The sequence below is a fragment of the Thamnophis elegans genome, chromosome 6 (genome assembly GCF_009769535.1).
Source record: "Thamnophis elegans isolate rThaEle1 chromosome 6, rThaEle1.pri, whole genome shotgun sequence".
Taxonomy (NCBI): Eukaryota; Metazoa; Chordata; class Lepidosauria; order Squamata; family Colubridae; genus Thamnophis; species Thamnophis elegans.
The window spans coordinates 62,082,096-62,105,917 of NC_045546.1; the positions used below are offsets into that span (position 1 = coordinate 62,082,096).

Below are 23,822 nucleotides of genomic sequence, written 5' to 3' on the forward strand. Positions count from 1 at the left end.
CAGATGGTCCTGAAACTGCAGCCCCAGTGTCAGATACTAAACTGCCAGGCAGTCAGCAGATACCAAAAGAATACCAAGACCTAGATGAAGTTTTCAGCAAGGAAAATTGTAACTATCTCCCCCCTCATTGACCAACCAACTGTGTGATAGAATTCATGCCTGGGCAAAGCTACCTAAGCCTAAGATGTACTCATGACCCCTAAGGAAATGGCGGGACTAAGGAAATACATTGATACCAATTTAGAGCAAGCTTTCATCCAACCAGCAAAATCCAAGATAGCTGCCTCCGTCCTCTTTAAAGAGAAGAAAAATGAGGGGTGAGGCTGCACATTGACTTTCATGGTAGTAACACGTGAAAACACTTACCCCCTCCCCCTCATGAAGGACATATTAAATCACCTGTCCAAGGGCAAGGTGTTCACAAAATTGGACTTAAGAGAAGCCTATTACCGCATATGAATTTGAGAAGGGGTCGAGTGGAAGACCACTTTCAACTGCCCCCTTGGCAGCTTCCAATTCAAAGTCATGCCGTTTGGCTTACAAGGGGCCCCTGCGGTCTTCATGCAATTAATAAATGAGGTGCTGCGTGAGCACCTTTACAAGGGGGTGCTCATTTACCTGGATGATATTCTCAACTTTACCAAGACCCAAGAAGAACACGTACAGTTAGTGTAGCAAGTTCTGAAGAAACTTCTAGCTGCCAAACTCTACGCAAAACTATCTGTGTGAATTCCACAAAACCTTTTTGGATTACCTCAGATATCAGATTTCCAGTGAGGGGATAGAGATGGACCCAGGAAAAGTGAAAGCTGTGTTTGACTGGCAACTTCCACACATCTGCAGGCAGCTACAGAGTTTCCTGGGGTACACTAACTTTTATTGGCAGTTCATTCTGGCTTTTGTGGAAGTCTCCCAGCCCTGACAGAACTGTTGAAAATGGGGTCTCCTCTGACAAAGCAAAAGCTGACCCAACCAATTGGACAATGGACTGGCAAAAAGCCTTTGAGAAATTGAAACAGCTCTTGGACAATGGACTGCCAAAAGTCTTTGAGAAATTGAAATGGCTCTTTGCCCATGAGCCCATTTTGCAACACCCAGATCCAGAGCAGCAATTTATAATACAGGCAGAGGCCAGTGATGTGGCTGTAACAGCAGTGCTATTGCAAAGAATCCCAAAGGGACAACTCTTGCCTTCTGCTTGTGTTTCCAGGAAACTTACTGACACTGAAAGACGGTGGGCTATTTGGGAGAAAGAAGCCTATGCAGTCCACTGGGTGCTGCTCTCATGGAGACACTACCTAGTGCCGTTATGACTGATCATAAAAACCCCGAAACCCTGAAGACCCCCAGAAAACTGTCTCCAAAACAAGTCCGCTGGGCGCAGTACTTCAGGAGATTTAAATTTGAACTGAAAAACATCCCTGCAGGAAAAGACCTGCTAGGAGATGCCTTGTCAAGAAAGCCGCAGTTTGACAGTTGGAGGAAAGAGGTGGTTCACACCATCATTCCTCCTAAACAAACAGCTGCACAAGTCACCATCAGAAACCAGACTAGACAGCTGACCGATCTCAGCCAGGACAAATTGACAGCCACACTGAAAGCAGTGCTGCCAGCAGACCTCTGGCTCATTGACAACAAAAACGTCTTAACGATGAGAGATGGAGCAGCCTGGAAAAGATCCAAAATTTACATTCCTGCCAGTTTAAGGCTAGATGTGCTACAGCACAGCCATGATGCAAAGTTAGGAGGCCACTTTGGATTCCTAAAGACCCTCCATCTCACCAGGTGTCAATTCTGATGGCCTAAGATGAAAGCTGAAGTGGAGGACTACGTAAAAAGTTGTGCCACTTGTGCAGCCATGAAAATAAGACCAGGCAAGCCCCCTGTGCTACTGCAACAGGTGGCCAGTCCCAGCTGATCCTGGGAAGAGATTGCAATGGATTTCATCATAGAGCTCCCATAAAGCAGTGGAAATACAGTTAGGTGGACAGTCATTGACTTGTTTTCCAAGCAACCCCACTTTATCGCTTGCTCAGGATTACTGTCAGCAAAGAAGCTAGCAAAGATGTTTGTCAAGCACATTTATCACCTACACGGTGTACCATGGAGGGTCATCTCGGACCGACGGGTCCAATTCACTGCCAAGTTCTGGAGGGAGTTTCTGAGGTCCATTAGGTTCATGCAGAGACTTAGCTCAGCTTTCCATCTGAGCACAAACGGGGCAGTAGAATATGCGAACGCAACGGTCAAACAATACATTTATTGTTATGTGGATTACCAACAGGACAATTGATCAGACTTGTTGCCATTCACCAAAGTGTCTTACAACAATGCTGTCCATAGAAGCACTGGATTAACTCCTTTTCAAGTTGCCAGCGGCATGGAATTTGTTCCGATGCCTGAGCTGCCCAAAGAGCCCTCCTCCTCGATGTCTTTGACTAAAAGGATGGATGCTCTCAAAAAGGGGTGGGAGAATACCAAAAAAGCCCTGGCAGACATGTTGGAAGAATATTAAAAACAAGCTGACAAGCAGCTCTTGCTTCAACCCCACCTTCCATGTGAGAGATAAAGTCTTTCTCTCAACCAAATACATAGTTAAGGATGCTTAGCAAGAAATTAGGGCCAAAGTTTTTAGGTACCTTCCCAATAGTCAGAATAATTAACCCAGTGACAGTTCAGCTCAGTCTGCCTAGAATTCTAGGGAAAATACATCCAGTTTTTCATTGTAGCTTGCTGAAACCTGTGATTGGGTCTAGCTTAAGACCTCAAACCCAACCACCCTCTCCACCTGTATTAATACAAGGAAAAACACATTACAAAGTGGGGGGGAAATAGATTCTAGGGTGAATAGAGGTCATTTACAATATTTAGTGCATTGAAAGGGGTACCCTTTGATTGAAGCTACTTGAGTAAAGCAAGATAGAGGCTGACATTCAGCCCTCCTGCAATAGAAGTGTTAGCCCTGGAGGAAAACATAAGACAACACAGACAAAATAGAAACATCTCAAATCTTACAACAATACCATCAAGGCTTATCAGGGTATTTGGAATGAAACAACTGTAAAAGTTTCAGGGCCCTGACATCCCGTTCATTTACCCATTCAGATTGAGAGGGAGGGAAATGTTTCCAAGCAACTAAGTACTCTATTTTCCCCTATGTTTTCTGGAACTGAGGATCTCTTTGACTGCAAAATGCTGCTCTCCCTCGATGAAGAGGGGAATAGGAGGAGGGGGTTGGGCCAGTCAAAGAGAGGAAGTATGTTCAGGTTTCAGTAAGCTAACATGAAATACAGGGTGGATCCTCTTGAGGGTTTGGGGTAACTGTACTGTGACTGGGCTCACAATTCTCACAATGGGGAAAGGACCCACATACTTTGGTCCCAGTTTTTTCGCCTTCTGGGTAGTCTGTAGATACTTAGTGGATAGGAAAACCCTATCTCCAATTTGGTATTCCTTTAGTATAACCCTTTTTTTGTCAGCCTGTCTCTTATGTGCTTGGTGAGCTTTGTCCAGCGCCTTACGAGTAATGAGCCAGATGAACTAAAATTGTTCAATCCAGTCCACCTGGGAAGGGTTTTGAGGCTTCTCCTGGGACAGTTCTGGAATGGGCACAAAGTCCTGACCAGAAACCACTTTGAATGGGATAAAACCTGTGCTTCTATGTATGGAGTTATTATATGTGATCTCTGCAAACGGCAGTAAGTTGGCCCAGTTATCTTGCTGATAGTTTATGGAGCACCTGAGGTACTGGTCTAGAACCGAGTTAGCGCATTCACAGGCCTTGTTAGTCTGTGGGTGATGGGCGGAGCTTAGACCTTGGGCAGAGCCTAATAACTTTAGGAACTCCCTCCAAAAGTGAGTGGTGAACTGGACCCCGGTCCAGAATAATACATTCAGGAACACCGCGTAACCTATACACATGTTCAATAAATAGTTTAACCAATGTTTTTGCTGAAGGGATCTTGGAGCAGGGTACAAAATGTACACGCTTGGAGAACAAATCTGTGACCACCCAAATGACTATGTTTCCACTGCTCTTGGGTAATTCAATGATGTAGTCCATGGATATCTCTTTCCAGGGAGCACCGGTTCTAGCAACGTTCTGGAGTAATCCATGCGGCTTACAAGGTGGTCTCTATGCAGAAGTACATACAGACAACGAGTGACGTAGGCCTCGATGTCCTTTTTCAAAGAGGGCCACCAGAACTGCCGTTTAACTAAATGTAATGTCTTCACAAACCCAAAGTATCCAGCAGTTTTCGAATCATGGGCCTGTTGTAACTCAACTCCCCTAAGCTTGGTGGGAACATATAACTTAGCAGCCACCCAGGTGAAGCCATCATAAACAGTACATTCATTTGAGTGTGACATGAACCAGTCATCAGTTTTTAGCGCTTCCCTCAGCCGCTTGGTCAAATCGGTGGATGTCTAGGTCTCCCTTTGCCTGGGCTCTGGTTACCACAGGAGCAGCCAATTGCTTGGAGGGGATGACTGGATGGATCAGTTCCGGCTGGATGCTATTATATTGGGGCAATCTAGATAGGGCATCTGCCATAAAGATTTTGCCTCCAGGAAGGTAGCACAGAGAAAAATTGAACCAATTAAAGTGCTGTGCCTGGGTGACACTTCCAGGGTGTCTTCAAGGCTTCTAGGTTCTTATGGTCCATCCAAACCTCAAAAGGGTGTTTTGGCCCTTCGAGGAAATGCCTCCAGGTTAACAGGGCCCATCAGACTGCAAAAGCTTCCTTCTCCCAAATTGCCCACCTCCCTTCAGTTTCAGTTAATTTCCAGGAGGTGTAGGCACAAGGTTGTAATGTCCCAGCAGCATTAGCTTGAAGTAGTATCATGTTTCCCTGAAAATAAGACAGGGTCTTATTTTTTTTGACCCACAAAATATGGCCTTGGGCTTATTATAGGGGAGGGTTTATTATTTTCTGGGGCAGGCGAGAGGCCTTTTACCTTTCCAGCTCTGTCGCATTACTCGCCATTGTGTCCAGGGAAGCTGCTGGTAAAAAAAAAAAAACCCTTCTCACGGGTTCTATCAAACTTCTTGAAGTCGCAAGAAGGGTTTCCTTTTTTTTTTACCAGGGGCTTCCCTGGACACAATGGTGAAGAACACGACGGACCTGGAAAGGTAAGAGGCATGCTTCACAGCCCAACACCGCCCACATCGCCCCAATGGTAAAGGCAGCCTGCTTGGTTCCCTTCCCCGCCACCCCTTTAGCGAGGGGTGGCAGGTGGAAGGAGAGAGAAGCGAGGCACGCATCCTAGCACTACCAGACTGACAGCTCCGCTGCGTTCTTTCGTCCAGTGAAGTCCCTTGTAAAAAAACCTCGCAAGTTGAACTTACAAGGTTTTTTTTACAAGGACAAAAAGGCAAGGAGCTGTCAGTCTCCCATAGCACTAGGACATGCGTCTCGCTTCTGCCCCCACTGCTAACCCTCACTAAAGGGACGTCGGGGAAGGGAAGCAGTCATGCCTGCCTTATTATTGGGGCTTTGTGGGAGGTGGTTTTTTTTCATGAGAGGGAATGGGGTGTGAGGTGTGTTGCTGGCCTGCCACCTCCCACCCCACCCGCAATGTAACAGCTGTCTGGCTTCTTCCCTTCCTCAACGTCCCTTTAGCAAGGGCGGGGGGAGAAGCAAGACGCGCGTCCTAACGTGGAATGGGACTGTTCTCCTCCTGCCCTTTGCCCGCCTATTTCGCCCCCAGGGCTTCTCCCCTAGTCATCCACCTCTTATCACTTCGGGGGGATTGCAAAGGATTTATTAGCTATTCCCCAGCATTTTGGGGTGAGGGGAATGCAAAGGATTTATTAGATTTTCTAGCTTGTATCCGAGGCAACTGGAAACTCGACACAAAACACTTTCTCCCCCTCATGCCTCTCTCTTTCTCCCTTCCCTTCCTATGATTGGCTGGCGGCTAGCTTTCTCTTGAGCCCAAAAGGCTGGGGTGAAGAGTATCTCTCCCAAAGGCCCATGAGGAAGGGCTGGGGACATAAGAGAAGGACGAACAGCCAGGTGCCTCACAGCAGAGGCGAAGTGATAAGAGGTGGATAAGGATCAACTGGGGTCTGTGCCTGGGAAACGGGTGCTGGTGCCAGGCACTCTGATGCTCAATGACCCTACTGACTGCACCTGAAGCACTTAATGGCAGATGCAGAGGTCAGTTGCAGCTCACCAGCTTGCTTCACACTGATTCGGCATCCCAGGGACCGCTTTGGGTTTTTCTCTGGCGTGGGTTTCTGTTGCGAGTGGATCTCATGGTCCATGGTCACTGCCATCTGGTGCCACTCCTTAATTGCGATGAGGGACCCCTTGGAAGGTGCAGGCTTGTTGAAGGTCCTGGTCCAGAGCCTCTTTGAAATGGTGGATGAAAAGGCATTCCAGACAGTCTCTTAACTTTCCTGCCACTCTCCAGAATTCCCAGACCAGCTTTTTTGTGAGCATGCCTCTCTGTTTTAGGTCCTTGATTTCGGTCTCTGCCTCTTGCCCCTCAGCAGTGTCTTTGAATCAGGTCCTCAGCAGCTGCAGGAATTCATTGGCATCGTCCAGTTCAGGGGTGCCTTCATGTAATTGAACTATGCATTCTGCTGCCTCACCGTCCATGTTATCCGCTATTGCCAAGATCATCTCCTGGTTGGATTGGTACTGAGCACCATAACGGTCGAGGTGGGTCCTGATTCGGTTCAGAAAATATGCCATCTTTCCAGGCGTCCCATTGAAGATGGCTCAGAAGTGCAGGGGAGCGGTTAGAGGTGATGGGGGCGGCGCTGGGGTCAGCTAAGGAGCCAGCGTTGGCACCCCTTGGCATTGAACCATGACTGGGGTAGAATGTCCATCCAAGGGGTCTGGTCCACAGGAGGCAGCCAAACAGGTGGTTGGTGGGAAGGGCTAGCTTGCCTCTGCATCCCAGGACTGGACTGACCCAGAGGTCCTGGCTGCTGCCTGGCCGCAGCTCCCAGCTGTGCTGTCATCCCAGTAGACTGGGTTTGGCAGGGAAGTTCTAATCACGACCTGCTTTGTGCCAAGTGGAAAGAGGCAGAAGCCCCATTCTGGATTGTCATGTTCCCTTGGCTGGGGAAGTTCAAAGTCACTTTAGCCAAGACCCAGCCTGGCTGGCTGCTAGGAGGGAGCTGGGCCATGCTGCCAACGCTAAGCTGGCCAAATCTTTCCGGGAGACTGGCAAAAGACTGGCTCCTCGAAGGTGGTGGGAGGTCCCACTTCTGGATTCGCTGAGCTCAAGGGGCCTCATGATTCTCCACTCGAAGACTGTAGTACGCTCAGCCTGCGTTCTGGGGTTCTTGGAACACCTGGCCACTTGCCACATCCATCTCAGCTCAATATGGATCCTGAGAGGAATCCGCTTGTGCAAGCGGCCAAGGTATCTACTCCTTGGGTCGGGTGCCTTGCCAGAGCTCAGTCTCTGCTGCCACCACAGCCACCAAGGGGTAGTAGATGCTCCCACAAATGCTCCCTGACCTGCTTTCCACTGCTCCTCCAGTAGTCACAGTCCCACTAACATTGGAAGAATTCTCCTCCGGTCCCTTCTCCATTTTCCCTGAGTCTTCGCGCTACCCAGTAACCTGGGATTGCGGCCAGGACTCCAAACAACTGCCCCACAAGCACGTGGAGCTGCTTGGTTGTTTTAAACAGAGATTTGGGTTAATGTCAGGGTTCAAAGTACCCCCAACAGAATCAAAATTCCGAGGCAGGCATATTCCTCAAAGTACAGATTTATTAGGCATGTCATATAGGCACATCTGGGGAAACCCGAATCTTAACATCCCACAGGTTTCCTCCCAGTGAAATCTAAACTTTTTTCCTCCTCATGCCCCTTCAGACCATCACATTGCCCAAACAGGTCACAGTCCAAAGTTCATTTGGACTTGCATCCCACCTCTTCACATCTGGTAGGAACATCCTTGGTTAAAAAAAAATTGGTTACAAAATCCTCGCTATCTTTACCTCCCCCCCTCCCGGTCCCACAGCTCTCCCAGCCATCACTGTGGCAGCCCTGATGGAAAACAGCTCCAGGGCTGACACATATTTGACTTTAAATGGTTACAATTTAGTCAATCATGATTGAAAGAAATTGTCTATCACATACTAAAATGATCAGGTCATGGAAAACGTTTTGCTCTTAGATTCTTTTTCCTGTTTATTTAGATAAACTGGTTATCTTGCCCTGACTGGTTCTTAATTAAAATAACTTTAAAAAAATCATCTAACAACCTGCTTGCTTAATTGCCAAAAATATGGAAAGCAAGTTTAATGAATTTTCTCTAATCAAAGGCCCTTTCATGATGAAATAATATGATTTATCTGAAACTGCCCAAAGCCCAGGATATTGCAGTGCAAATCTCAATATTAAACATTTTACAGTGTTTAGAAACAGAGGTAAATAACGAATATTCTCCAGGTTACATGGAAATGCATTTAAGATGTTTTCTTTTAATAAAATTTCATAAATATCATATGCAAATCTATTTGACCACGTACTGTATTTTATTAAATGAATTATTTGTATCCCTCTTCTTATGATGAAACTAACTAAATAATTTGAACAACTTAAATCTAGAAAAGCCAATCTTTTTCACTATTGTACCTTGAACTTTCCAGTGGTTGAACTTTTGAGTTTTTGTTAAGAGGTTAAGCCTTGAGGCAAAGACTCCAAGGCGAGAGAAATAGTTTATTTGGCTAACAGCATTGTTATCAGATTATCCACCAGGGAAATAGGTTGAAGTGTGTTACAAATGAAAGTAATTTAGCAGCAGAAACAGGCAAGACTCTTCAGTCAAATCAGAGAACATTCAGGAGGCCGTCTATACATGCCAGATTCAGATTAACGATGCTTATATATGCATGGTTAATTAAAAGTCCAGCTGTACTTACCCTAATGATAGTGATTAGGGATTGGTAGTTTGAAATGGCTACCTGACTTCGATTAATGCTATTATTTTTATATGCAGATTAAAAAAATAATTCCAAGACCTGGAACTGAAATTGTGAAGTTGTCTAAGCCTATACAGCCTATACCTCTTAATATTTTTCAAGGAGGGTACTTTGAGACAAAGACCATAGCACAGTGATATATCACACACACTATATTTGTTTGTGATATATTATAAGCCATAAACAACCAAAATAGACTTTTGTCATAAGGAGTTTCTTATGTTGATATAGTGTACTACATATATAAGCAATTAAGCACATTCATAATGTGCTTACTTTGGAGCTTCCCCTAGGGAACAGCTTATCTTGGGTAAGGAATGGTTATGAACTACCATTTTACCAGTACTTGGAATATTTAATGTAGTTTTGTCCAACGCAATGTATTATGAAATAATGACTACTAAAAGTTCTTACATAATGGCCAGGATATCATAGAAAAAATAAAATAGATTACATTTAAGCAGTAGTTTTAAAAGATTACTGTCCTATCAGCACAATTCTTCAAGGATGCCAGTTACTGAAACTAGGCCTTGGTAAAAATATGAAAAAAATACTTGCCCCAATTCCCAGTGATATACCATTTAATCAGATTATTCTTGACATTTCTAGCTTCAAATACAAGGGCAAATATGAATTCCCCTCAATCATTTAAAGTTTAAATTTCAGAATGTATTAATCTATCGCTGATACCATTTATTTTTTAAAGAATGGAATAATGCTGAGGGGGGGGCGTGTTTAGGGCAAAAAAAGATTTGTAGCATGATCATGCCAACTTAAAAATAATGTACTGCTGGAAACCTGAGTACAAAATTGCAGATTCGAGGATGTTTCATGGAAAGCCATCACATCACTAGTTGTGGTCCTTCTACTTAAAAAGTATGTAAGTTATGTATTTTATACATTTTAGAAATATTGTTGCATGCATGCAACATTATGTATGTTTGTTTGGGATTCTTTTGTGGACTATGAAAAAGGATTAATTTTATAAATATCCCAAACAGATATTACTTAGCATAAAAAAGCTTTGTGTAAAACATTTAAGGATTTGGATTGATGACATAACTGTTTTATTCCACATGCTCCATAAACAGGACAGTAGTATTGTGTTGCTAGTGACATAGATTAGAATCCTGAAAACTCTTAATCTGCTTGCTCTAGGATACAATAGTGTCAAAAATAACAAAATAAATGCATACCTTGTTTTAGTTCTATGGAAAAGTAGCCTGTAAATCAGGGCTGTCAAACTCATGGTCCGTGTGCCGGAATTGTCATGCTCTGGCATGCCCACACCCGTTTTAGTGAAGGGGGAAAAGTCCTAATATGTCACATGATGCCAACATGAGTTTGATACCCCTGCTGTAAGTCAAATGGGCTTGATGGCTCATTCAATTTACTTTAGCTGTAGATTTTTTTAAAATGTTTACAGTAAATCTAAATTTCATTTTATGCCATTTTATTTTTAAAGTAAACTAGAAAGACTCTTCTAAAAAAAATCCACAAAACCTCTTGCTTAGTTTGACAGATTTTATCCATCTTTTTGCTGCCATTGACAACAAAATCCAGGGCAGTACATATGCAATAGTACCGCATTTTAAACAAGTTAAAGGCTATAACTGCATCTTGAAGGGTCCTTCTCTCTCTACATTTAACATTGCATGGTTTAAAAATCGCAATTTAAAGGTAGCCTTGAAAGGACCAATCAATAAGCCTATTGTATAAAGAAGGTATAAGATGATTATGGATTAGTCAGGATCTTAATATAATTACTCTGGCCTGGTTATAAGTCTAGATAGAAGGAAAAATAACTATGCCTATTGTTTCAGTATTACAATTATTTCAAAGACAATATTCAAAATCTTAATTTAAACTCAAATAACTGTTGGTTGTAAAATAAATTATATCTGATAAACCTACGTTTATAGCAAGCACAATTTTGGCAATGTAAATTTGAGTATGTATTAAGTAAATTGGATACCTTTTTAAATAATCAACTTTAGAATATATACTATATGGAAAACTATGTTATATGGAAAGATAATCTTGTATATCTTGAATAATAAAAGGTAAATAATTTTAATCTTGCTTTGATTTACTACAAAATGGGTATTCATTTACAAATTACAATATCTGACCTACTTTGCCTGTGCTCAGAAACCTAAGCAAGGTTGAATCTAACTAGTATGCAGATAGAAAACCAGAAATACATTTCAAGTGCGTAGGACTGATTAGGTAGTCTGAAAAACATCTTAGAATAAGATGACAAGCCACTTTCATTCTACATCAAGAAACAGGAGTTGAGTGTTTACCTTAAAAAAAGTCAACAGCACCAATAAACAGATGATTTCTTGGACATAAATGAGTTCTAAGAAGTGCTGTCTGATACAGAACAGAGGATAGGTGGAAGACACTTTGTGGAAGGTCTGAAAATGTAATGCTTTGATAGAAAAAGCCCTGAGAAACCCTATTTGCTTTGAATTTAATCAAAGAAAGTCAGCATATACATAAATTAAACAATCTAATTTGGAATATAATGCAATTCCATGGATGAGCTGATCCATGGAATAAGAGCTGTGAACAGAGAATACTGCTCCTACAATAAATTTGAATAAATTGATTAAAACAAAGAGTAATTTCTCTTGTAAAGAATACCTAGAGTCCCTGTACTGTAAACATTAGCATTTAATTCAAGTGGAGCCATAGTATACAAACATACATCAACTTTAGTCAATATATCTTATTTTAGAATATATTCCACATCTGAATAAAAAGTTTAAATAATCTTCAATACATGAACAATAATGGAACCCTATCTTTCCAGTGAAATGAGTGCACATTAAGTAATTGGTTTTACTCTCCACTGAAATATGGGTGGACATTAACTGGCTCTATCCACTGCAAAAATAATTTACGTCGCATACTTGCAGTTTCATCTCAACCAATTCTATGCAATATGGAAAGGTAAGTGTTGAATCTAAAGATGAATAATAACTGTTCACCCTGTATATTTAAAAACATATTTAACTAGTGTTAATATAATTTTTGTGTGTTATTAAAAAGATGTCTACAATTCTGAAAGCATGCAGAGAATTCATAGGTTCTTACATATATCCACACATATATTTGTTACAAAATTAGTGCAAAATCAGGAAAGAAGTGATACAATCATCTTTACAATTGCCACCACCACATGCACTTGTGCAGTTTCCCAAGAATTACAACAAACTCTTTCAGTAATTAGCCATGGCCATTATACATCATTCTGAGTCCTCAGAATCTGGAAACTTTATACTTGGCTGCCTAATTATGCCTGCTAGTTGAGGCAGAAATTTATCACTCCGCCTCCCTAAAAGGTTATAGTAAACAGTAAAATTCTAAAATAAAAAGTCCCTTTCACTTTATCTTTGTATTCTTGTCTCCAAGACACAAAATTTTATACTGCACCCTAAGCTTACTACTTGATATACTCCAATTTTTAAATCCCCCCTTCTCTCTCTCTCTCTCACACACACACACACTATTCTTGCTTGCATTCTGCCTTAGCCCTTTCCAAATACCTATTTCCCCTATTTCTGTTTTTTTTTTCTCACCAGAACAGGCAGGCAGTGCTTTCCCCCTCCCTGATTCAGTGCCCCCAGTTGTTGACTCCAATCTCCTGCTTGTAGCGGTTGGTAAGTACATTGGCCTTGCGGGTAAGTTTGGAGAGCACAGTGTGAAGCCCACTCAGGTGATAATGAAATTGCTTCTCTAAATCCTCCTCCACCTCCTCATCTTCAGGGATTCCTCGGCTTATGTCCATGGCACCAGAGCTCCCATTCAGCTTATCCTTCTTCCTTCCAGTGGTTTCCTCATTTGCCTGTTGTAATACACCCCATTCAATGTCATTGCGAATGGATTTGAGCAACATATAGTGACTATACATATCTCTACAAGAACAATAGGTACTGCCATTGGGGGTCAACTGGGGCTCCGTTTCTCCACAACCACCCCCTGAATCCAGTTCATCCAGCATGAGAGGCACATCCCGAAGAAGACTGGGCACCATCACTGTTTGGTCCATGTTGTTAACAGCTCCAATGAAGCGATTCATTGCATTGAAGAGGGAATGTTTTTGGCTGTAAGAGTCACAGATCTGCATCATCTTGATTGCTGGGTAAGGTGCACTGTGAGCAAGCAAATTGTTCAACTGTGATGGAAGCAGGAGAGAAGTGCCTTAAGAGAGCTCAAGCTGTTAAGATGCAATCAGTGAGAAAAACTGCTGCCAAGCAGATAAGTTTATTTTCCAAAAAGAAAACCCACTACTGTTTTCCTTTTCTGTAAATATTCTCCCAAGGATTCAGTGATATTTCTCCAATTTTCTTTCTCAAATATTAGGTACAGTGCAGGTTCAGCGTAAGAAAGCCTCTGCGGCAAGGAGTGGCTGTAAAAGAGAACAAAAGATGGCGATTGAGACCAGTTTGTGTCTTGCCCCAAACCCATGCCACATCAACTCTGGCTGCCTGCTCACTGGTTTGAGCCCTTGCCTTTCATCAAATGCCTTGCTCTTTTAAAATTCACAGCTTTCTTCATAGTGCTCCTTGTCCAATTTTTATATTATTGTTTCTATGTCTAAAATAAACTATTGGAGTTTTTTTTTAAAAAAAAAACCTTTTCATCCCGATCTTCATGTACCATTAATGCAATTCCCTCCCCACAGCTTCCCGAATTAAATTGAGCACATTTCTGTAAATACACCGTTAAAGGAAAGCACTTATAAGCATAACCAAAGCACCGAAATAACCATTGCTGCCATCTCTGTACACGCAGGAACATGCAGCAGAACCGGGTATTTTTCCCCCGTAGACATTTCGCCATGTCACCTCCTACTCCACACTGCTCCAACGCTAGCCCTGTTGTTAACGAGAAGGCAGCGCATTATCTCGCTCTCCTTCGTTTCATGGGAAAATGCGTATATAGCCACACAGACGCGCATCTTTAACAGCGCCTTTGGACTGCCAGCTCCACCCAAAGAGTAGACTCCCGGTTTGGCTCGCATCTGCTTTCCTCCCGTGCAAATGAAACTTCCTTCAATGCAAAAGGTGTGGGGGGATCGGAAGTAACTCTTCTGCCAATCCCAAATGTATTCCTCACAAGCCGAGAGAAAACCCAGGCTTCTACTTCAAAGAATCGCCTCGCCGCCCTTTCCATTCAAAGCAGCAAACGGAAGGCAGCCGAAGAACCGAAATAAGCGCGCTGCCATTCCTGCAAGCTTCAAGAGCTGCCCTACCTAAGGCGATTAACCGGCTCCGCGTGCGTCCTGGTGTCCTCCGCAGTCTTTCGCTCCGTCTCGATCGTAGAGCAGTATTTATAGCCCGAATGTTAAAATAAGGTGTTTCCAAGGGCCACCCACTTGCAGCGAAGCAAGGCAAGGGAAAAGAGAGAGAGGTTTATCTGGGCTTTCCAAGTGACCACATGTAATACCGGATTCTGCTAGCAGGATCGACACGCAGCTCCGCCTCTTCACCAACATCCACACAGGAGGGCCCTATGCGCACTGGTAGATTGGGGGAGGGGAAGTTGTCAAATAGAGGCTCTCACCCGACTATGTGAACCAAGGAAAATCTTTGCAACATCCCCCAAAGCAGGAGTTCCTTTGCTCGTCCTTAGATTCGCAGACTGCCATGGAGGAGTAAATAGAACAAACATGACTAGGTTTCCTCTCCTTTTACAACCCCGCGCAAGGGAGCACCAAGAACTCAATTTTCTTCTATTCCCCCCCTCCAATCCAGAGTAGCAATTTAAAAAAAAACACGTAATTGAAAGCAGCCTCCCAAAAGCTGTGGGGTCGTTGCCAAAAAGCACTCAAAACGACCCAAAATGTTGACAACTGTTAAAGGCGGTTGCCTTAAAATAGAGCAAACAGCAGGACAAATTCCGTAGCAATAGAAGGCGGAACTTTTTCTTTCCCCACTAAAAGCTTCCCCAATCTACCTTTTTCTTGTTCAAAGATTTGAGGAGCGCACCATGTTTGCAGTGGTCTCTTACAGACTTCAGACCCAAAGCTTCTGTTAGGGCCAGTCTTAACAGCTTCTCTAACCCCCAAAAATAAAAAATGCTGAGCCTGTAGTGAGTGACCGATTAATCACACCTGGCTCTTATATAGTGCTAAAGAGCATTGCTGCCTTGAAATTCTGTTTACGTGAAAGGAGCCCATGAATTCCCCCACGAACAATTTCTAGTCTGTAAAAAAAATGTTCTCTAGGCGTGAGGTCATTCCTCTTTCTTCAGGTTCATCTTCAAATAAAACAGGCAGATGTCTGCGGGACTACAATATTTTAAATAAAATGCAACTCTTCTAGGGGATGGCCTAGCCTTACCTAGTAGTAGTTTCCCAAAGCAATTGGCTTCCCGGCGTTTTTTTATCCCGCAGGGGGGGGAAATTAGAATCTGAGTACGAAAAACTCGGGACCAAACTCCCAAGATACGGCCTTAAATGTTTTGAGTGTATTAAATTGCTTTTAGGCAGATTATCTACGGTCAAAAATATCGAGTGGAGCTAGCTTCCGTAGATGAAAAACGTCTGTATAATTATTCCCTTCGCGAGGGGCATATTATATTCAAGTTCGAATAATAGACATCGGATGGGAGAAGAGTGCATATTTTAAGTATGCATTGCTTTACTGGAGAATAAATCTTGTGTCCGTTGGACGTTTTACTCCAATTAAATGTGCCTTAAAAATTAGAATTATTTTTCAAGTTTATAGATATTCTAGAGACAAGGATTCCGATTGTTTTTTTTCCTTTACAATTCTTTCACCTTATTACACCCGAACTGCCCAGGTTTTAGTAACGCATTTAAAAAATATTCCACATCAATTTAACCAGATGAATGAATGAGATATGCGTTATCGGTAATAGCAAGTGGTGGCTAGGTTGTTTGTGTCGAGGACTATTTCGAAGGTCAAAACTATTTGCTCGATTCCTATCACTAGCAGGTTGCTGGCAATAAAAGCATTCAATTGCTTTTCACGCCTCGGATGCGTGAACCACGACTCTTACCGTTGCAGACGTTTTATTTCCGCGAGCAGACCAAAACGGAGCTGTCTGCAAGCGAACGTCTGCAACTTTTCCCCCTTCCGCCACCCAGAATGGAAAAATAAAAGATTATAAAGCCGCGAGAAGACCGGGTTGACGCGCGATACTTTTCCAGGCAAAAGAGGTCACGCGCACGCATAAAACCTCCGCGTGCTGCCTCCCGGAGCTGAGCCTCGTCAATGACCGACAGTTAAGGCCTGCCGGGATCACCCCACAGCCTCACCTCCAGCTTCAGCCAATCACCGTGCGTGCTGCTAGTCAGACTTGTCCGGATATGCTAATAAATTTCGGCAATGCCCGATCACAAATAGCACTTCCTGTCTCTTTCTGCTCCAGCGCCCGTGGCAACAAAGGAGTGGCAGCTGAAAAGAGCAGCGTGAAGATCTCGTGGCAGGGAGGGAGAACGGGAGCGAGTGTGTTGCCATGACAACCTATCAACGACAATAAGCCAAGGCCTTGGGGACATAATGACCCTGTTTTTTGCATAGTTTATGCCGTTTTCTCTGAAAAAAAGGCTCTTGAAGCCTTGCATCATGTTGCACCATGTTGCAATCAGGAAAAAAATGACTAGTAGGTTTCTAGAAAAACTCCTCTGACACATTTTTTTAAAAAAATATTACTGCGAATTTAAGTGTACTGTAGGAAAGTGCAAGCTGTCGAATTTACTAGTTGCTTTAGACCCAAGTAGTTAATTGGGAAGTATCCCTGCACAAATCAAATTGAAATGAAAATAAGTGAAAGCTGGCTGTAATTCATTGTTTTATATTTCATTTTTTATCTTGTGAGTATTTTGACTAAACGTATAACTTATTATTTCAATGAGAACTGCCAAAGCTTATTTTAAAAATGAATCCTGTGTTCCTTTCTGTTTGTTGGATTTGGATTTGTTAAAGTCTGCTACTAGTTCATTTTTTTGAAAGTGCCAAGAACATAAAAAAGGTTTAAGGAAAGCTTAATCAATTATATTATTTCCTGAATAATATACATTTTTAATTTAAATTATACATTAATAAAAGCTTGAGTACATCTTTACAATGAACTAATGGAATTTTAAGAAATCTTTCAAAATGTAAAATATACTGGCAAGGAAAAGATTGTCATCTTAGGGTAATATTTTCTATATTGTCTTTAAAAAAAAGATTACTGTACTAGTGGAACAATTAGAAGCAAAAGCATTCCAATTTGGTAACCTTACCAAGAAGATTGTATGAAAGCAATTACCAGGAGCAAAGACATCTTTACCTTTAATCCAGACAAAAAATAAATTCTTTCTCCTGTCTAAAAATATTTACTATATGTCCACATACTTTTTTTAATCACAGTCTGTATTTCTTCATATAGCTGGGAGAAATAAATGATTTCATTAGCTGCGATCTCATATGAGTATATATAAACTCAAAATGTAGTGACTGAAAAAGATAACCAAGAGCTATTTTGTTTGATTCAATTCCTTATATCCTGTTTTTTTCTCCAAAGGAGCGCAATGCTGAAATGGCATTATATTAAAGGGGTTCGAATAGTTATATACTTCAAAATAAGGAAAAATAGTAAACATAATTTTCTGATCTGAAAAATGGGAACTATTATAATTATGTAGAGATGTTGATGGCCACTTCCTTCTAAAGTTGTCCTACAGAATAGATGAGCTGTGGAAACAGATGCCATACATTTTTGTTAAATTCTTTGACAGAAGAATAACTACGACAATCTTTAATACTTCAAAATAGGAGGTAGTTAGGAAGCTTATATATTAATCGATGAGGAATGCCATTCCTGGAGGCTGAGGGAAGGCAAACACTTTTTCTTACTTACATCTTCGAAATCTTGGTACATCTTATACACCGGTGCCTCTTATAGTCCAAAAAATATGGGATATGAAAGGGTAGAATGACGTTACATTTGTACAGGAGCACATAGCAGTTCCATAACAATGCACAGGAAGCAATCAGAAATAAAAAAGCGATATGAGGATGTAATTGCTATTATGGCGTGCACTCACCAGATTCTCTGCATATTGGGTCAAATCTAGTGTGGTGGACCCCTGCATCTATACATCTGGTTCTTGGTGCCCGTTCTTGTGCTGCTATGATCAGTGTATCAATGTTGTCTTTAGCTCAGCCCTTCCCAGCCACTGATTTCCCAGTGTCTGCCACCTCACCTGTCTGTCAATGGTACATACCATGCAGGGTCTTATCTTGCTATGGCACTTCCTCTGCTTGATCTTCCTTCCACATCTGCTGCTGCCTCAGGCATTCTCTCAGCAGCTCATTTTTCGATGCCATCTTGCTAATGTACTCCCAGATGGTCTGGTTTACATCCAGGCCAGTAACTTTGATAGTCACCAGACAAAAATCTAACAATAATAAATAATAACTGCATTGGAAGATCTACAATAAATACCATTTGTCTGCAAGCAAATACTGGTGGAGTCATAAAATAGACAAAGTAATAGAAAATGAAGAAGCTAAAGTACTCTGGGACTGTAGAATTCAAACAGACAAGCTCCTGCCATAGAACACCCCAGGTTTTATAATTGTTGATATGAAAGAAAGAAAAATCTCTATAATGGATGTGGCAATACTTGGAGACAGCAGAACAGAAGAGAAAGAACTGGAGAAAATAACACAATACAAAGGCCTTCAAATAGAAATAGAATGACACTGACAAATGAAAGCAAAGGTAATACCAATAGTAGTAGGCACCTTGGGTGCAATCCCAAAACAACCGGAGTACCATTTTATTACAATTCAGTTACAAAAGACACCTTTACTCGTAACAGCTTACATCTTGCAATGATACCTTTAATGCCATCAAACATCAATATCTGCCTATCCCAGAGGAAGTTCTTGATAATTGGATAAAAATGCCAAATACAGTCTATACCAGCGATGGTGAACCTTTTTTGGCTCACGTGCCATAAGTGGAAAGAGCGCAGGGGGGTCGTGCATGGGTGTGCCACACTCATAAGGCAATACGCGACACCCCCCCCAGTGCGCATGAGTGCACTACAGGTGCAACCCTCCATTTTTTGCATCCTTTTTTCACCCTCCCCAGGCTCCAGAGGCTTTTTAGGAGCATGGGGAGGGTGAAAAAAGCCCTCCCCGCCCCCCGGAGGCCCTCCGGAGGCTTCAGGGGCCTTCAGGAGGCTTCCTGAAGCCTCCAGAGCACTTAAAACGATCCTTCAAGCAAACCGGAAGTCCGTTCCCAAACTTCCAGTTTGCCCATAGGGCCAGGTTTTTGTGCTCCGGGGCTTCAGGGAAGCTCATGAAGCCTCCGGAGAGACTCCGGGAGGGCAGGGGGGGGCTGTTTTCACCCTCCCCACGCCTCTGGAGCCTGGGGTGGGCAAAAAATGGCTTTAAAAAAGGGTGAACTCAGCTGGCCAGCACACTCATGCGTGCTGGCCAGCTGACAGAAACTTAGAAGTTTAGAAGTTTAATAACATTTATATGCCGCCCAATCCCATAGGACTCCGGGCGGCTGACAATACAATAAATCAAAAAGAAGAGAAGAAAAGAAAAGATAGCTTTAAAAAACATACCATGCACTCCATTTCTGAGTGGGGCTGGACCATATTTTGGGGTCAACAGCCCCAGGCCTGCTGGAACAGCCAGGTTTTAGTGGATTTACGGAAGACCGAGAGAGTGGGAAGGGTCCGGATATCTGCGGGAAGATCATTCCACAGGGCCGGGGCAGCTATATAAAAAGACCTCCCCCGAGTAGTCGCCAACCGGCATTGCCCGGTCGACGGTACCCGAAGGAGGCCCAATCTGTGCGATCTTATAGATTGTTGGGAGGTATGTGGCAGGAGGCGGTCCCGTAGGTATCCAGATCCCAAGCCATGTAGGGCTTTAAAGGTAACGACCAGCACCTTGAAGCGTGTTCGGAGACTGATGGGAAGCCAGTGCAGCTCGCGGAGGATAGGTGTGACATGGGTGTACCTAGGTACACCCGATATCGCTCGCGCGGCTGCATTCTGGACCAATTGTCCGAACACTCTTCAGGGGCAGCCCCAAGTAAAGCGCATTACAGTAATCAAGCCTAGAGGTGATGAGAGCATGAGTGACCATTTGAAGTGCCTCCCGGTCCAGGTAGAGCCGCAACTTGTGCACCAGGCGAACCTGGGCAAAAGCCCCCCTGGTCACAGCCGACAGGTGGTATTCTAATGTCAGCTGAGGATCCAGGGGGACACCCAAGTTAGGGACCCTCTCTGAGGGGCGAAGGGTTTCACCCCCAGGCTAAGAGATGGAATATCTGGTCCATTCTTGGGGGGCAACATCAATAGCCACTCGGTCTTGTCTGGATTGAGTGCCAGCTTATTTACTCCCATCCAGACCCTAACAGCCTCCAGGCACTGGCACATCACTTCTACCGCTTCGCTAAGTTGGCACGGGGCGGACAGATACAACTGGGTATCGTCCGCGTATTGATGATATTTGATCCCATGCCGACGAATGATCTCACCCAGCGGCTTCATGTAGATGTTAAATAGGAGCGGGGACAGGACCGAGCCCTGAGGCACCCCATATGTTAGGGGCCTAGGAGTCGACCTCTGTCCTCCAACCAACACCGACTGCAACCTATCCAAGAGGTAAGAGGAGAACCACCGTAACACGGTGCCTCCCACTCCCACCTCTCCCAATCGTCGCAGAAGGATACCATGGTCGATGGTATCGAAGGCCGCTGAGAGGTCAAGAAGCACCAGGATAGAGGAATGTCCTCTATCCCTGGCCTGCCAGAGATCATCAGTCAGCGCGACCAAAGCAGTTTCAGTGGAGTAACCAGGCCTGAAACCAGACTGAAAGGGATCTAGATAATCTGCTTCATCCAAGGTCCGTCGGAGCTGAAAGGCCCCCACCTTCTCAACAACCTTCCCTAAAAAAAGGGAGGTCAGAGACTGGACGGTAGTTTTTAAGAATAGCTGGATCCAGAGAAGGCTTCTTAAGTAGGGGTCTTACCACCGCGTCCTTTAGGGGCAACGGGAAAGATCCCTCCTGAAGAGAGGTGTTAACAATCCTCTGGAGCCAGCCTCGTGTAACCTCCCTGCTGGTCGAAACCAGCCAGAAGGGACATGGGTCCAGTAAACAGGTGGAGGTACTTACAGCTCCCATGGCCTTGTCCACTTCCTCAGGAGTAACAAGCTGGAACTCGCTCCAAGAAATCCGATCAAGGCCCACTCTCGGCATCTCTGCAGGTACTGTCCAAGTGGAGTCCAGGTCCGTCCGAATCTGAGCAACTTTGTCCAACAGAAACTGAACAAATTCCTCGGCTGTTCCCTGCAAGGGTTCACCTGCATCCCTCCCTTTCAGGAGGGAGCGGGTTATCCTAAACAGGGCGGCCGGGCGTGATTCTGAGGACGCAATGAGAGCGGAGAAATGCGTACATTTAGCCGCCCGAATCGCCACTAGATAAGTCCTAATAAAGGCTCTTAATTGTGTTCGGTCAGATTCGGATTTACTGGCCCTCCAACGTCACTCTAGGCGTCTCTTTTGGTGCTTCATCTCCCGGAATTCCTCGGTAAACCAAGGGGCCCTCCTGGATCCACTGCCGCGGAGAGGCTGCAAAGGCGCAATCCGATCAAGAGCCCCAGCCGCCACTCTGTTCCAAGCAGCGTCCAAGGTCTCCGTCAGACTGTGGGCAAGGGAGTCAGGTATCTCCCCAAGCTCCGTCTGAAATCTCAAGGGATCCATCAGGCACCTGGGACGGAACCATTTAATCGGCTCCACCTACCTGCACTGGGGGAGTAGTTTCAGAAAATCAAGCCTCAGTAGGAAGTGATCTGACCATGACAAGTCTTTATGCCCTTCAATTCCAGATCACATCTCCACTGCCCCGAGAGAAACACAAGGTCAAACGTGTGTCCCACTGTATGAGTCGGACCTTGAATTACCTGGGTCAAGTCCATGGCTGTCATGGAAGCCATGAACTCCTGCGCTCCATTGAAGCGTTCGCTGAGAGATGGCAGGTTAAAGTCCCCCAGTACTAGGGGTGGGTTTCAAAAATTGTTCGAACCTACTCTGTGGGCGTGGCCTCCTTTGTGGGAGTGGCTTGCTGCCCATGTGACCGGATGGGAGTGGCCTGCCACCCATGTGACCTGGTGGGAGTGGCCAAGACGATGTTATTACTAGATATTACTAATTACTAGATATTATTAATATTACTAGATCATTATTAATGCATAGATAACTGTGGGACATTACACACCCACCCACACCCACAAACTATGACAGTGCTAGGAAAACACCAAAAAAATAAAAATCCCCCCCCACCCCCCAAAAAAGACTGCCAATGAAACCAGTTTTTTTTCCTAAGCCTAAGAACAGGAAAGACAAAGTCACTGGAATAAAAACCATCAAGGCAATGTGGAAAATTATAAAGGACAGGAACTCACAGAACCATCAACCACCTCAGAATTACCTAAACAAGGAGGGTGAAACACACTGCCTTGCAACAAACCTGGCCTGCCCATAGAAAAGCAGCCACTTTGAGACACATAAACCTGGTCTAAACACTTAAAAGTAACATATTGCATCACAAATAAAACATTTGCAAACAGGAATAACATTTCTTGTAATAAACATTCTATAAACAATAAATAAATAAAAATTCCCTAAACTAATTAAAAACTACCACATTCAGAGAACACCAAAGGACCCCACAGTCCTCTCCCTCCTTATCTTTTTCTTTTTTGTCCTAACTTTCTCCTCCTCCCCCCCCAACCCCACTCCCTTCTAGCACTGATGATGTTACCAAACTAGGAGTGCTGGAGAGGAGCTCTCACAGGGCGAAGAGCTTCCCGCTACAGGCACAATCTATCTGCAGCCGTAAATGACTGCAAGCAGCAGCTTCAGTCACCTGCTCGCAGCTGACAGTTGCGTTTGGGAGCGGAGGTGGTGGCAGCAGAAGTGGGCACAGATGGGATGTCCCCGCTTGCTGAGTAGAACGAGGCGGCGGGGATGCGTTGTTTCAGGGTGCCCCAAGCGCCAGCTCCTCTGAGTGTAGCCCATTCCCCCTCCCAAGAAGACCATTTTCTTTTTAAAAACGCCTCTGCAGACGATCTTGAAAACCTGCGAGGCATTCCCCCACCACATTCCTGGTTGCCTGTAGCCTTGGAAGCTTCCGAAACTTCACAGTAAAAGCAATTAAGAACTTCTCTCACTTGTGAGATTTTCTTTACTGTGCAAATGCTTGCTTTAAGGCTGCAGGCACCCAGGGAGGGGGGCAGGGGGAAATGCTGCCCATCTGTCCCCTTCCAAAGCAACCTTGCAGGTTTTTAAGATCATCCGGAGAGGCGTTTTTTAAAAAGAAAATCCTGAAAAGCCACAAGATTTGGAGAGATGGGAAGCTGGTCTTTTTTTGGGGGGGGGGAATCCCCAGAACCAGGAGCGCAGCCCATTCCCCCTCCCAAGAAGACCGTTTTCTTTTTAAAAACGCCTCTGCAGACGATCTTGAAAACCTGCAAGGCATTCCCCCACCCCATTCCTTGTTGCCTGTAGCCTTGGAAGCTTCCACAGAGAAGCTTCTGCAGAGGCGTTTTTAAAAAGAAAACGGTCTTCTTGGGAGGGGGAATGGGCTGCGCTCCTGGTTCTGGGGATTCCCCCCCAAAAAAGACCAGCTGCCCATCTCTCCAACTCCTTTTCAGGATTTTCTTTTTAAAAAACGCCTCTCTGCAGAGGCGTTTTTAAAAAGAAAACGGTCTTCTTGGGAGCGGGAATGGGCTGCACTCAGAGGAGCCGGCGGGTTGCGCTTCTGGTTCTGGGGATTCACCCCCCCCCATCTCTCTAAATCCTTTTCAGGATT

The 23,822-nt window shown here is 44.1% G+C and overlaps 1 protein-coding gene across 4 annotated transcripts; it reads right to left on the minus strand.

Annotated features, from left to right (window-relative positions):
• Nucleotides 1-10,382: 10,382 nt before the first annotated feature.
• MID1IP1 (MID1 interacting protein 1) lies at nt 10,383-16,339 on the minus strand. Of its 4 annotated transcripts, XM_032220055.1 has the most exons (4): nt 15,990-16,190; nt 14,529-14,606; nt 14,218-14,339; nt 10,383-13,371 (listed from the first exon to the last, which is right to left on the minus strand). In XM_032220055.1, exon 4 carries the CDS (start codon nt 13,090-13,092, stop codon nt 12,577-12,579), a length of 516 nt encoding a protein of 171 aa, XP_032075946.1. In that variant the 5' UTR covers nt 13,093-13,371; nt 14,218-14,339; nt 14,529-14,606; nt 15,990-16,190; the 3' UTR covers nt 10,383-12,576. The 4 variants fall into 4 exon arrangements, with proteins under 4 accessions (XP_032075946.1, XP_032075948.1, XP_032075950.1 ...); XM_032220057.1 differs by lacking the exon at nt 14,529-14,606; XM_032220059.1 differs by lacking the exons at nt 14,218-14,339; nt 14,529-14,606; nt 15,990-16,190 and adding an exon at nt 16,249-16,339.
• Between the last annotated feature and the right edge of the window lie 7,483 nt (nt 16,340-23,822).

Excerpts from the sequence above, each read along its gene's own strand:
- MID1IP1 (XM_032220059.1), bottom strand. The coding sequence starts at position 13,092 with ATGATGCAGATCTGTGACTCTTACAGCCAAAAACATTCCCTCTTCAAT.